This window comes from Crocodylus siamensis, chromosome 2 (genome assembly GCF_052110815.1).
Source record: "Crocodylus siamensis isolate JL-2025a chromosome 2, ASM5211081v1, whole genome shotgun sequence".
NCBI lineage: Eukaryota > Metazoa > Chordata > Crocodylia > Crocodylidae > Crocodylus > Crocodylus siamensis.
Genome location: NC_143396.1, coordinates 184915788 through 184931219, shown reverse-complemented (window position 1 = coordinate 184931219; position 15432 = coordinate 184915788). Strand labels below are relative to the sequence as shown.

Below are 15432 nucleotides of genomic sequence, written 5' to 3'. Positions count from 1 at the left end.
TGAATTAAAGTCAATAAAATCTCAGAAAGCTAAGTGCTTATTTAAATATTAACACCAACCTAACAAAAATCTAATTTATGCCACTAACATGATTCCAAGCTATTAAAAGCAATGATCAGTAACCTATATGAGAGGACTAACATGCTTGATTTTGGCAGAACCAAGTATATGTGCCTCCAAAAGATTTAACAACGTGCTGTGGTAGCTGTAAGAATGTGTCTTGTCTCCACACTTTCAGCAATGGGACAGTCTCCAGTTTTAAGGTAGGTTATATTGAAAAATATTGAGAAGTGACCCAAAATCTAGCTGTTTATGCCTTGTCATAGCCCATGAAAATGAGTGTTTTTGCCGTAATTAGTGAATCCCTAGTTGATGCGAACAGATTATTATCTGATCTCAATTTTTAGAATATAATTTTGTTCTTCAAAAATTGTATCACAACTGTAGTAAGTGCTTTTGCATTAAGCTAAGATTGTGTTTAACTCAGATAGGATTGTGCTTTATTACAAAAAGTAAAACTATAATTTTTCTAGAAGTAATACTTTTTCTGAAGCTCTGATCTGGATGGTGATGATGATGTTTTACAATTTTTGCACAGCCTGGTACTATTTGGATTGCGAACTGTGTCAGATATGAATGCACAAACACAGCAGTAGGACCGGTGTTAGTTACATCTTTGGTCAGCTGCCCACCATTTAATGAAACTGAATGTGTGAAGGTCAGTGTTTTACAGATTGTTTACCTCATTGTTTTGGCTGAAATCCTGACATTTCAAAGAGTTTTCAATCATTCCAAGGAGCGAAAAGTAAGAGTTTACTGGACAACTTCCCCATTAGCTCGGGTTGGGGACACAGACACACATACACACAGACACACACACACACCCTCCTGAGCTACACAGCTGCTGAGGCTATTCCCCATCCTCATAGAATACGTTCCCCTTTCAAGTATGGTTGTAATGCCAAATTTACTCTGATGAAACTGTTCAAACCTGTATTCACTTTTGGATTGGAGTACCCCTTTCTAACTGACTTGTTGTGTATAGCAGCTGGGATTATCAGAACAATGGGTAATTTAGGCTGAATATAAAGACAGTTTTCTAGTAGGAAAATATACGAGGCTATGGAATAGTTTTGGAGTTGATGTGATGAAAGTTCCTTTGGTCTGAACTTGTAAAACTACACAGAGCCAAGTACCAGACCATAAACTGTAGGAAACAATCCCATATTTTTCTCTAAGTTCTGTGTTAGGGTGTAAATGGGAGAACACTTCCCTGGATATGTGATGTAATTAAAATGGGCCTCTTCTTAAGGCATTTTTTAATGAGAGTGAACTCAAAATTGGATATTTTGACCATAAATAAAGGATCCCACTGTGGAATCTAAATGACCATTGATCTGTCCTCATCTGTGTATCATAGATACCACTGTGCTCACTAGTGTTGATTGGCCTATGAACAGATTGTATTAACAAATGTAAATTAGGCTTTTAAAACCATACCCAGGTTAACATATTGTATCATCTCATCGATAGTCATGTGGATTCTTACAAAAGTACGTGAGATTGGAATATGGATTTAAATTTCTGAGTTTACCTACAGTATGATTGGGATGTGGGAGCTAATACTAAGAAATTATTAATGTGTTTTTTGTTCTTTTTTATTCAGGTTGGAGGTTATGTTGTACCCTTTCTTGAGGGATGCTGCAAAACATGTGAGTGATTAATGAAACTTCAGGGCTAGGGACAGACATTCAAAAAGCTTGAGCTTGAATTGATTCAATCTTTGCAGGTTAATCTAACTTGAACCAATTTGGAGGTGGATAGACATTCCCTTTTCATTCCACAAATGCAGGCATGTGCCTGCAGTGACTGAGGCTAGAAGCTGGGGAGCGCTAGAGCAGCCCTCCCTTCTCTTCCACAGTGTGAGCTGAGGGGGGGTGTGGCCAGGACACTTTGATTAGGGACCGGTTTTAACCCCCGCCCTGGCCTTCTGTCGCAGACTTTCCCCAAGTCGCTGCTCAAGGGGCTGGAGTGTTGCCAGAGCCTGCATCTGTTGGTACTGAGCTTTTCAATCTCCATCTCCCTGCTTCTTCAGACTGTCTGCAAACTAGGTCATTTCTAACACTTTTTTCTGCCCCATCTTGAAGACTGACAGATTGTACCTGGCAGGTTGTTTGTCAGAACAAAGTTTATCAGCTCATCAAGCCCTACAAAAGAAAACATCTCTCTCATTAGTTTCAAGCTCTTCTTATCTGCAGAGTGAATTTACATTTGCAAGCCACTAGCTGTCTGCCCTTTGTTCCAATGAAACTGGAGACCCACACAGACACCTCTCAGCATTAGCTAGAGTGGGGGTAGGGCATGATTAGATGCCTGGTTCTTGTGCTGGGGTCCCTTTGGTGGGAGAGGGGCTGGAGGGGGGGGGGCCTGCTTGAGCAGCCAGAGGGGAGGGGGAAGCCTGGCAGCTACTGCAGTCCCTCAGCCAGCCGAAGCAGTGATAGTGTTCTGGCTAGGAAGGAGAGGGGAGGGGCCAACTGAGCTGTTCTCCAGCAAACCATCTGGGATGCTGGGGGACTTTGGTTTAACTTAAACAAGGAGGGGGTCTGGAACAGACATTGCATAAACCGGTTTAACCCAGTTCAGTTAAGTCTGACACTATATTCAACCAGGTTTATATCAAACCAGTTTCAGCCATTTTCAAACTGGTGCACTGAAAGTCTGTTCTGTTACAGGTTTAACTAGTTTCTGATGTCTTAAACCAGTTTATGTGTAAAGTCTGTCCCTTGCCCATGAATTGGAAATGTCCAACTAGCATGTCGGTATAATAGGAGTAAGATAGGCTTACTATTGCATGAAGGCTTGGTTCTGGCTTCATTTGCAGTAGGAGAAAGATGGGCTTCACTAATAGAATTACAGGCTATTTTAATTGGAACAAAGGGACTTAGAGTTGAGGAGTCGGGGTGGAAAAAAGGAACTGGTGTAAGATTAGAGCCTAGCCCTCTGGTAGAAGCTGATGTTTTAATTCCACTGTCCAGTGAGCCAAGCCTTGGTTTAGTAACATTACTGTTGGATCAGATGAGACCTGAATTGGCTTTACAACACTGAATTGCATGAAATATGTCCAAATTAACCAGCAAATGAGTGGTGTTGTTTGTTTTTTAATTTTAACTTGATTCTGTTTTTGACTCCTTAAAATTAGTTCTAGCTCTTCACATGTTAGGCCCCTGAAAGACATTAATATAATGACATGATTAGTGTGATGGTCCCAGTTTGAGACCCAGGGTGGTCCCCTGCCTCATCCCAGGGATTGGGGTCTCAAACCTGAGGGCTGTCTTCTGCCCAGTCCCAAAGGTCAGGTGATTGCTGGGATGGGTCAGGGAGTGGCTCTGTCTCAAACTTCAGAACTTCCCCTGCTTGATCCTAGGGATCAGGCAGGGGGCAGCTGTGTCCCAGAACCTGGGGCTGACGCCTGCCTGATCCTGATAATCAACTGATCTTCAGGATCCGGCAAGGGGCAGCCCCTCATCCAGCACACATGCCACACATTCAATTAATGACATGACAAAGATGTTGTACATTAAATTCGGAACACCTTTGTGGCTGGTTTGCCATTTTATCATGCCAAATATTGACTGAATATTGGACATATTACAATTTATAACACAATCAACACATTAATCATGTGATAAATATAACATCTGCAAGGTTCCTGAGATTCATTTTGTATCCCAGTGAATTGATAACATTGCTTGCATTTTTTAAAACTAGTTGTAAACCACATCCTCATATCAGTAAAAAAAAAAAAAAAAAAAAAATCTTTACAATGATACGTTTATGGGGAAAATATATATTTAAAGTCACTTAATGGCTCATATGCAAATGACTAAAGAAAACAGAGATAAAAGGGCCAAATGCTGTAGAGATGATCTGACTGTGGGAGGTAGCATGGTTTGAGAGACTGAGGTAGGACTGTGCCTAGCTCTGCTAGGCAAGTCAGTGCAGGATTCTGTCAACTCATAGTGGCAGGTTGCAATGCACAGGTAGGTCTGTTGAAATTAATTTCATTACTTGAGGAGTGAGATATTGTTGTGAGTGACATAACATGGCAGTTCAGTGCCCAGTGCAGCAGTGGTGCACAAGGCAGCAGTGGCAGTCAGGTTTCTGGCTTTGCCAGCTGGCCAGCAGCTGCAACAGCTGCTATTTTTGTACTCCCCTCTAAGTTGGTGCTCAGGGCTGCTGCCCCTGCCAGATGTGGACGTAAAGGTGCGATAGGATCTGATATGCAGTCCACACAACCGCACTTCCTGTATGGCAGGAGGCATGACTGTGGCATTAAGCATCAGATCCCATCACACTTTACTGTTGGTGCAGGGGGAGCCCAGGATCATGGTAGTGGAGCTTGCAGCTGTGGGGAGGGCAACCATGCACTCCCACAGCTGGGATTCCCAACTGTGGGAGCACATGATGTTCCCCTGTGGCTGCAAGCCAATCAGCTGACAGGACTCCCAACGGCAGGAGCTGTGGGGCTATATGGTGCACCCCTGTGGCTGGAAGCACCATAAGCTGATGCGGCTCCCAGCCAAGGGGACACCCCTGGCTAGACTGGCAATTAACGTGGTCTTAGGAACCAAACACAAAGTTAGTTATTGCACTTTTTTGTGGAGTAACTTTGTAGCTTATTCCTTGTTTCATGCCACCTTTAATTGCTTTAATGCATGGCCAGGTGACAACTTAAAGATATGACCAACTGGTTAATCGCATTTTAAGACTAACTTATAATAGGGGCTTTAGTTACACTAGTGATCTACTGATTGTACAACTGACCCTGAGCAAGAGTTGCAAAGAAATAGCCTTTGTCTTCTTAATCACAATCTTCTCATCTGTAATAATGGAGATAATTCTCTATGAGTGGTGTTGAAGATCACAGTACATGACAGTTTTAAATAATAATTTAGATAGTCAAAATAGTAATGTACGTATAGTATTTCGCACATACAAAGACTAAAGAAGGATTACAAAATCTAATATTCTTATAGGAGTTATTATTAGGTCACTGAACTTTAACCAGAGGAAATAAAAGACCTCATTTTACTATAGATTCTTTCATTATTTTATTATACGTTCCAGGGAACCGGGGAACTTTAATGGTTTGAACCAACAGAAACAGTTTACTCTTCAAAATAGAGAGAAAACTCATGTTAGTGATTTCTAAGATAGGAACATCTCTTTGTACCATTGGTTTAAGTTTTAAGGGACATAGGATATCTCACAATAAACATGAATATGTTTCCTTCAAAATATATAAGCATTGTTCAAAATGCTTCAGGGTTTTTTTTTTAAGTCGTCTTAAACATTGTATCTCTTCCTTTATAATTACTTACTATATCATTTTAATGAAGGGTTATTATATGAGATGGTGGAGACTTGCTGGTAAAAAGGGCAAAAATCTGGTGACTTGGTATTTTATAAGATATTAGTTAAATACAGTTTATTCTAGCCTTGACTCCAGTCACAAAAGAATGTGCTTTCACCCTTTTCAACAGACGGATTCCATGTAATGACAAAATTGGCTCACATGTTCCCCATAGATCACCATATTTGAGTCATTCATAAATGTGCACAATTATACAATATAAACGAATAATACTGCAGATATATTATAAATAATCCCATTAGAAACTATATCTGGTATAAGAGATGCACATTTCCCAGGCCTCTACATAAGCAGGTGGCATAATGGTCTAAGCAGCTCTGAAGATCATTGGTGAAGGCCGGTGAAGCTTCCATATACTCACTCCATAGATGAGAGAGACAGAGGTCTTTATGCTCTAGGGCTGGAGATTTTCTTACTTGCCTTAGCAACTGTCCATGTGCAGTCTTCCTCTCTTCTTGTACTGGGGTGACCAGCTGCCATACCAGCTACAAGGAAAGATGGGTAGCCAGCACGAGTGTTTCTCATGATTTTGTTTAAGAATTACTTTTGGGGCATAGGGGTGATTAAGGCTAATGGGAGGGAACTATATATATTTCTCCTTTATCTCTGATAAGTAGGGGAAGATAACCAAGCATTTTAGGGTCTTTTGTCCTGATTGGTCATTCTTCTTTCTGTACCTGAATTCTTTCAACGCTTGTTTCTTGTTTGAAAGCCCATGTTCTTCCTAGCTAAGTATTCTGTTAAGTCTTTCCAGCTCTCCAGCCTCCTCTGATATTATTCTTGAGTGCCCTTGTCCCTCTTATAAGTCATGGACTAGACAAACTGTCCCTCAGGACAACAAAAAATCATATTACTCTTTGTCTGTCAGGTACAATAAAATAAAATAAACTACAAAAATTAGAAACAAAAATTCAAACTTTTTTTAGTTTATGCAAAATGAATTTATTAATTCTGGGTATGATATTGCAAAACAGGATGCATCCACTAAATAATTAAATGATGTTTGAATTGTTCATATACAATGTGAAATATATATGCATGTTTTTCAGGAGATAAAAATAAATATATAAAGATGCCATATATATCTGTTTATAGTTCAGACACTTACTGCATGAATCACACACCCCAATTAGAATACAAGCAATTGTAGTGATCAATAATTAGTGCATAGAAATATGTTCTGAATAAGGCCACAAATATCTTTTCTTTATTTGAAAAGCCCTGTAGTAAGAAGCCACTGTGATTTTCTCTTTGGACTTTGTACTCAAACTGTAGAGTATTGCTCAGTAATAAAATTTCCAGGAATTACACAAAATGACTTGGGAATTTGCAAAAACAATACTTCCAACACAAAATTAGGCCCAGCACAAATTTATGGGCCTGTATTTACCTCTCATTTATAACTTTGGAAATCAGAAATAATTAATTTCCAATGGAACTGCGAATCAGGGGAAAACTAGTGTATTTAAGATGGAATAGGCCATAGCTATGCTATATCATTTCAACCAATATGTATGAGTTTCTCCTGTCCTTACTATCATTTTCTAGTAATTTTATATATTTTATATTTAATATCTAAGTGTTTCAAGGATAATGCAATGGAATTTTGAGTTGATTTCCTCTTTTAAATTTCTGTTTTGAAAGAGGCATCAGTCTAAATATAAAATGTTGAATACTGATAGAGAGACTCTTGTTTCATGTGTAACATGCTCAATCTGTAATATTCTTACCAGGTTCTGGAATGTCATTGTTGCTCCCATTCCCTGTTAATCCAGTCATTCCTACAGCTAGTGCTAACTGTAATACAGGTACATTTTCTTGGAAATCAGTAGGAACAAGTCAACTAGCATCATTGTTGATTTCCAACAATGTACTCCCTGATAGGAGCATCAGGTCTCACATCATCAAATTGTGTTCAAAAGCTTCAATGTAGTATTAATTGCTCATTGTTCAGAATGGCTCATGTTTCTTTTTCATTGTGCACTCTATGGGCAGTGCATTGTTGTTAACCAACAATGTACTGTTGGTAGTAAGCGTTTGCATAGTATTTAGTTTTCTGCATGTGTAGAATATAGAGACTAATTGCTTTGCTTTTTAAAGCTTATTGTTAATAACACTTTAGTGCTGTTGTGTATAGATAGATAGTTCTGCTTTCAACAGCATTTGCAAGAAGCATCTCATATTTTCAAGCCTTTCAAAACCCACAATGTATGCTGAAAGTCACTCTCATGAATTTATCACAGGAGATAAACTATAACAAATTAATCATAGTTCTTTGCCTTACAACACATGGTATAAATGCCGTCTTTTATTGCATTAATTTTATGGAGGTATGATAGGACCTTGGTGCACAGCAAATGGTGCAAGTATATACATAGTAATCGCTGGGTATGTCTACATGAGATGTTTACTGCACAATTGACTAATTAGCTGCACAGTAAACATCTTGATGTCTATACATCCACCCCTGTTAAACCAGAGTAGATTAAATCTGTGCTGCAGCAGAATAGTACTATACTATACACTTGAAAGTACAAGTACTGTTCTACTGTGAAGTAAAAAAACTCTGCAGCAGCACACATGTAGATGCTGCTCTGGCTGGCACAGGTGTACTTCAGTGCAGGGACTGCCTGCCAGCTAGTTCCTCACTAAATCACCTTCATGCCCCAGCCAGCCCCTCAGCAGCACTTTGAGTTGGGAGGAGCAGTCCCAGACTAGCAGACTGAGCTCAACATACTGTACTTCAAGGCATGCATGCAGATGCATGCCTAGCAGCAATAAACTCTGGAGCAATAATAGTACTAATAGGCATGTGTAGATGCACCCACTGAGAGGCAAAATCTCTTTTAATTTATATGGGTGTAAACCTGAAAAAATCCATTGAAATCTGCATTGTTACTCAAGTCTGTACTGCCAGTGTAATTTAAAGCAGAATTTGGACATTAATGCTTTTGTACCAGCTGTCTATGGAAGGTGCCCAAACAATGAGAAAATTCTGCTTCGGCAAAACAGAAAGTACGCAAAATTAATTACATTCAGGTCCTGACATTAATGTGGTATGCTGCCACTCATATTAATGACATACGTGTTAATGTCATGTTCTGTATATAGCATAAGTATAGCATATTTTCTAAGACAAAAATATGTATGCCAAGATATAAGCATTACTAAAGTCACTTGACAAGAAAACATTTTCATGCAAATATCCTGCATGTAGGACTTTTTTTCTTATAATGACACACTTGCACATTAGCGAGCACGAAGTATAACTACACCTGAAGATTTTCCCATCTCATGAATCGTATACAATGTAGCAACAGAAGCAGAGTGGAACAGGGCTTTTCATTCTGGCCAGGAGTTACTTCTCTGGAAAAATAAACAAGAAATGTGGTAAGATATATATTTTTAATTTGTTTAATCTTTTCTTTGTTTGTTGCCTTTGCTTGCCCTTGGAGTCATTTTGCCAAAAACTTAAAATTTGCTCTTCATTGGTCTACATGTGCTTTTATGTGTGCCTAAACTTAATGATCATTTTCCTAATATACATTAAGGCATTAAGGCAATTTAGGAACGTGTCTACACGTACACACTGTAAGGCACATTAATATAGTGTGTGGACTGACTTGAGACTAAAGTTAGTCCCAGGTCAGTTGGCATACACAGCATTAATAAGCCTTAGTGAGTCTACATGTGTGTTTAATGTGCTTATCTATTCACGCCTAAATTTGATACCTGCTTTTGCCGGTATCACCTTTAGGCACAAATAGCCTAAAATTGCCATATTTAAGGTGCATTAAGGGCATACATGTATAGACCTGCAACCTTACTGTGCCTTAAAAATGGCTAATACACCTTAAATCAGCACATGTAGATGTGCCCTTAGAGAAGCAGCATTTTCCAACACCTGTAGCAGGGGACAGGGCATACTGCTACTTTGGTTTTAGGGAAAACAATTTGACTTCCATTGCCTTTGTTTCTCTGGGTCTAATAATATCTGTAAGTTAGTTTTGTGTGTTGCAGCCGTGATGGTCCCAGAAATATATGAGAAGCAAGGATTTTTTGTGATCTCTTTTATTGGACTATATGGTTAAGAGAGCAATTGGTTGTCCAGTGGTTCATTTCCTGAAAGCTTATCCAATAACTCGCCAAATATACAGTTGGTCTAATAAAAGGTATCAAAAAATTCCCTGCTGCTTCTATCTTTTGTAAAAAACTCTGAACTTGTAGGAAGAAAAGTTCTATTGATATATAAGTGGACAGTTTTGGGAAGCCCTAATGTAATGGACTTTTGATTTCTCTTGTAGATCTTCATTACAATGTGGTTTCTCCACCAGAAAGAGGATCCTTTCTTTCACCAAAAGACTGTATTCTTTGCCTTCTCTAATCACCTCTTCATTTTGTCTATCTTAAATATCCTTCAATATTCAGTATTGTTACCTTAAATTATATGTAACCCTCCCTTTTTATTAAAAAAAATACAGAATTTATATTTTATTCATATGCTATGTATCTGCTTTTCTGAACAATTTTTTATAAGAGTACTAATAAAATTAGATTGAAACATTTTTTCCTGATATATTTTTCTTGCTGTATGCAACAAAGATGCAAAACTCCCTTAACCCATAGGTAGCTGGCAAGTCCTAATATCATGACCTGTCTTGATGAAATATAACCACTTGTTAATTTAATTCAGGAAATTAATTTGAATATGCAACCAACAGGTGTTTCCTAGGAATAGTTATTTAAGTTCAGCTTCTTTTTTTAACATAGATAATGTTTTCAGGGTGTCAAGTTTTGCTGTAGTTCAAGTTATGTGGATGTCTCCCTTAAATATTTGCATAGAGTAAACAATTTAGAAATATAACTGACTATATGAGAAGATAGCAAATATTGTCATTATTGCATGAAATACACAGAAAACTACACAAGACAGAACTGAAATGCAATCAACTGTTTATAGCTTTATCAAAAAAGTTTTGCTATACATGGGGGTATTCCATTTATTTTCTTCCTTTGTATCTCTTTTCTCCATAAAACATGGAGCAGTGTCATTTTCTGAAGTGTTTAGAATTTATAGCTGATATTTTTTTCAATTAATGCATGCTTTACAGGCAAGGAAGATGGGAAATTCTGTAAAAAGGTGACTGTTAGGATGACTATCCGCAAGAATGACTGCAGAAGTAATACACCAGTAAGTAAATAACTATTGTCAATTCTTATAATGAAAGGAGGGGGAAAAAACTAAGAGAGAAAAAAGTTTCATTGTTACTGGGTGCATCTACATGTGTGCTTAACTGTGCAAGTAGACTAATTTGCTGCGGAAATTTCAGTGTAAAGTTTCAAAGTTTTACATGCAATGCTATTAGATTGCAGCAAGCTAATTTTTGCTGCCATAAAACACTACTGCTGGGGACACTATTATCTTACAGTGGCAAAAATAACTGCACCTAAATGCATGTGTAAACACTGACCTGGGCATACGTTGTACCCAGGCAGCTGGGGGCCAGACCCCTGCCTGCCTCTTAGCCACACGGCTCTGCTCTTTGGCCACCCTTGTGCCCCAGTCAGTAGGGCTATGTGAAGCCTCAGTTGCTGATTCGATTCGGAGGAGATTCGGCCTGATTCAGTTGCCAAATCTCTAAATCCGAACTGAATCAGGAAATCAATAAAAAGGTCTAAATCAATTTGAAGACTCTGAATAGATTCAGAGAAGATTTGGAGATTAGGGCAGTCCCTGCTTGCTGCCACAGGGAGCTGGAACCAGGCTCTGTGCTGGTGTAAGTAGGGAGCAGGGGAAAGGAGGGATGGAGGAGAGGACCATGGGGGGACTTCTGCCAGCCCCTATCCCCTGCCTGCTTCCCCAGCCCCCCGAATACTCCCTGCCTGCTCTCCCAGCCCTGTCAATGGCTGCCCTGCCTGGCCCCAGCATCCCAGCACTAAAAAAAAAAGCAAAAAAAAAAGCCCTGCACTCACTAGGTGCTTCAGCGGACATTGGGGGCTCATGGCAAAGCCCCCCCCATGCAGTGGGGGGCAGCAGAGATCACTCTCCCACCTGGCAGGAGCCGATGAGTGTGGGGCTTTTTTCTTTTTCTTTTTTTTTTTTTTTTTTTTTTTTTTTTTTTTTAAAGTGCCAGGATGCTGGGGCCAGGGGCAGCCATTGATGGGGCTGGGAGAGTGGACAAGGGATGGGGCCTGTTCAATTTGGCAATTCGGCCAATTCGGTGGCAGCCAAATCTCCCAATTAGATTCGTTCGAATCAGTTTGGGACAGTGATTCAAATCACCTGATCAAATCACTGTCCCTTGAATTGGATAAATCCAAGGCAAATACTAACCACTTTGTACAGGCCTACCAGTCAGCCTCTCCACCGCCTTATGCCACCTCCTGAGGCCTGGGCTGACCCCTGTGCGTGCTGCCAGCATGATGAATACTTGAAGCTCAAGTGTAGAATTCCTTTTGTTGGAACTGGGTATACTACAGTATAGTCCTGTGCAGAGAAACCTGAGCTGGTTATGCATACAGAAGCAGTATAGCTGTGTCAGCATGGGCCTCTACCTATCCTAGTTAGCTCTGCTGAGAAGCAGGGTATATTATATTTATTAGGCCAAGGCTGCTACACTGCTTTTTGTACCTAAGCTAGCATGTTCTGGCTTGTGTATCACTACACAACACTGCATTGTTCAGTGTAGGCACACTCTGAACAATTAAAACCTAGTCTCATTGAAATCAAGAGAAGAGTTCTCATTAACCTTAGTGAGATCAAATTTAGACCTAGCTAGGAATGTCATTGAGAGCTAACCCCCCATCCCTCCCTGCTTTCCCCTCCTGAATTGGAAATTTTCAAAGGGGCCTAATATAGTTGGCCATCCAGTTTCAAGTGAATTTCAATGAGATCTGAGTGCCACACTCTTATAGACCTCTTTAAAAACCTTATGTCTAAGTCTTTTAATTTCAATGTAGTGGAAAGCAGGGTAGATACAGACTTTCATAAGATGAACCTCACTTCATCACGTGCTATGAAAGGATATGCACAAACTAGTGTATAAAATGGAGAGAATGACTTGAATACAAAGGTAGAAAGGGAGGGGGAGCATGGAGGGATCCAGTGCTGGGAGAGGCAACAAGCAAGGAAACAATATGAACAAAGGATCACAAAAGCTAATCCAGGTAACAGTATAAGAATCCATGGTCCCTGTTTAAACCATACTTAACACAGTCCAGCGTGTAGATGATTTCTTGTTCTGCAATTTCCCATTCAAATTGGGTTTTAGAGGTTGACTGTCTAAGAACAGCTACCCTGAGGTCAGTGAGGGAATAACCAGGTAAATTAAAGTGTTCTGCCACAGGCTTGTGTGTCATCATGGAGTTGACATCAGTTCAGCGTTCATTCATTCTTTCAGGTAGAGATTGTTTTGTCTGTCCACTGCAGGCAACAGAGGGTCACAATGAGCAGGTGATGTCATATATGACATGGGTAGACATGCAGGTTAACGAATCTCAGATGTTATCATCTGTGTTAATTTGGTCCAGTTATCATATGGTCCATAAATTTAAATGTACCATTCTTCCTATTTATTACCAGGTAAACATTGTTTCATGCGATGGAAAATGCCCTTCTGCTAGCATTTATAACTACAACATCAACACGTATGCAAGGTTTTGCAAATGCTGCAGGGAACTTGGGCTACAAAGGCGAACTGTGCAATTATACTGCAGTGGCAACTCCACCTGGGTCAGCTATGGAATCCAAGAACCTACAGACTGTTCTTGCCAATGGTCCTGAAACAACGTTAAAGAAGCCAGTGAGCCCAATTTTGGAAAATAATCAGTTATTCCCAGTATAATAAAGCTTTTTATATGTCTTTTATCCTTAGAAAATATACTTACCCAATTCACTGAATTGTATCATTGTTCTATCTATGCTATATCTATATATAGATATATTTTATATATATGTATCTATATATAGATATAAAAGAAAAGTATGCATTTTGGATTATCTTAAATTTCTAAAGAATAGCTTTGTATCATCCGTTTTTAAATCGTCTTAATGTTCACTTCTGAGGAGTTATCTCAAGAGCTATTGTGATAAGTGCCAATGTAAAAAGGAAAGTTATTTCCTTTGAGAGAGACATTAAGAGGAATAACGTTTTATATTTTATTTCTGGAGGTTTAATCTATTCTTTGTCAGTCACCCATTACTGTCTTATATATCTCGTACATATGCTGATCAGACAGTAATATCTTGAATGCATTGCAGTAATGAAAGCATATTGGATGCTTTGGAAGGGAGAATGTTTGGAAAATGTTAGAAGGATATTCATTTTAAATCCCATTGCTATTGCAAAATGAGGCACTGTGAGAAGTGAAATTATAGACCTTTTTATCAGGAAAACATTTTCAATATTGCTAAGTGTATATAATATTCCCTGATAATAAGTATGCTTTTTCTAATGTATTTTACATCATAGACTGAAAGCATTATGTCATATATGTAGGGTATAGGAGAGATACATTTTTAGTTCATCTAAATTAGTTAATGGTAGATGTATCCAACATATAAATAGTATGACATAACCTGAAAACATAAACATTTACTAAATGGAAACACATTTCTGCCATTATGGAGATGCATTTTATATAAGAATTAAAATATTTGCCTTTTTAAAGTGCACCAGATTTGAAGTGACACTTGTACTGGTTCTTTAGGGGAATTAATTTTACATTTAACTTTAATTTTAAAAATGTTTGGAGTGATATGCATCAGGAAAAGGAGGAACATTCCATTTGCTTTTATGTACATTTTAAAAAGAGAAACTGTAAATGAAAAGTCTTTGTAACTAAGGTAATGTCAGTGTGTAAAAAGTAATTTTGTTTGTGATCTTGCAACCAACAACTAATAAATTGATATAAAGAAACTAATTTTCATTAGTACAAAAAGGCAAGTAAAAAACAAGCAAACGAAAAAAACCCGTGCCCCAAATTTTTGCCATCTAAAGCCAGTAAAATTCCAATGTCTTTAATTTTAAGATATAAAGCTACCAGTAACATGTGATGTTTAAATTTAGGAACCTAAAATGTAGAAGTCTAGCATAGCATTATAAAGTGTAGAAAAGATGCTTCGGTGCAGAAAATCCAAAGAAGTTTTGTTAAAATTAAGTTCACATTAAGTTTTTGTTGTTAATTTTTTATACACTGTACATGTCATTCTTACAACTTCTAATAAACAACAGGAAGACTTATTTTGTTACAGCTAATTTGCTATCAGTGTTAAAACTGCTTATCTTTACAGGATTTAACATACACTAACATTTTTTCAGAAGCATCCAGTGGTTATTTTGGTTTTTTTTATATACTTAGCATTAGTTTCTTAAGAATTTAATGATTCTAAGGAATTTTAATACTGTGCTGTAGAAGAACTTTATAAAAATGCTGAATTTCAAAAAATACTTTCATGTAACAGATTTAATTTTGCTCTGAGCCATTCACATATATTTTCGTCTACAAAATACAAATCTCAAAAAAAATCACATTTTATTCAAAATAAAATAACAAAAGAAATCCTTGTTTGTCAACGATATCATGAGGGGTCTTATTCCTTGATTCTAACAACTAGCCAGTTCTTTATCTTAGAAAGATAAAGCTATCTGGACCCATCTCTCAGTTGTTTCCCCAAAAATGATTTTTTTCCATACTATGAAACAATATTGACTACAATGAGAATACTCTACTCCAAACAAACAACACAATATTCTTACCATGCAATAGCTGTATCGTGATCCTATTTACACTTCACTTATTAGTACTGAAGAAACTTTTAGGCACTATTGTGGTATGTACTGAACAGTTCTATATGAGGAGACACTCTGGGCGTGTCTACACCTGCATTTGGTCCAGGATCAGTTTACTCATGAGTAAGTTATTCATGACTAAACGCTCCCAGGCAGGTGTCTACACATGCAGGGAAGTGGGAGAAGATTTGCTGTTAATGGCAGCAA

At 38.3% G+C, this 15432-nt stretch overlaps 1 protein-coding gene across 1 annotated transcript in view; it reads left to right on the top strand.

The window, feature by feature from the left end:
* The window catches only part of OTOG (otogelin), a 206966-nt gene extending 192057 nt beyond the window's left edge, over window positions 1-14909 (top strand). Inside the window, exons 52-56 of the mRNA XM_090032569.1 lie at window positions 159-263; window positions 599-718; window positions 1667-1712; window positions 10546-10625; window positions 13017-14909. Coding sequence (XP_089888695.1) covers window positions 159-263; window positions 599-718; window positions 1667-1712; window positions 10546-10625; window positions 13017-13217 — 552 coding nt within the window. The 3' untranslated portion in view covers window positions 13218-14909. The remainder of the gene's footprint in view (window positions 1-158; window positions 264-598; window positions 719-1666; window positions 1713-10545; window positions 10626-13016) is intronic.
* Window positions 14910-15432: the final 523 nt, after the last annotated feature.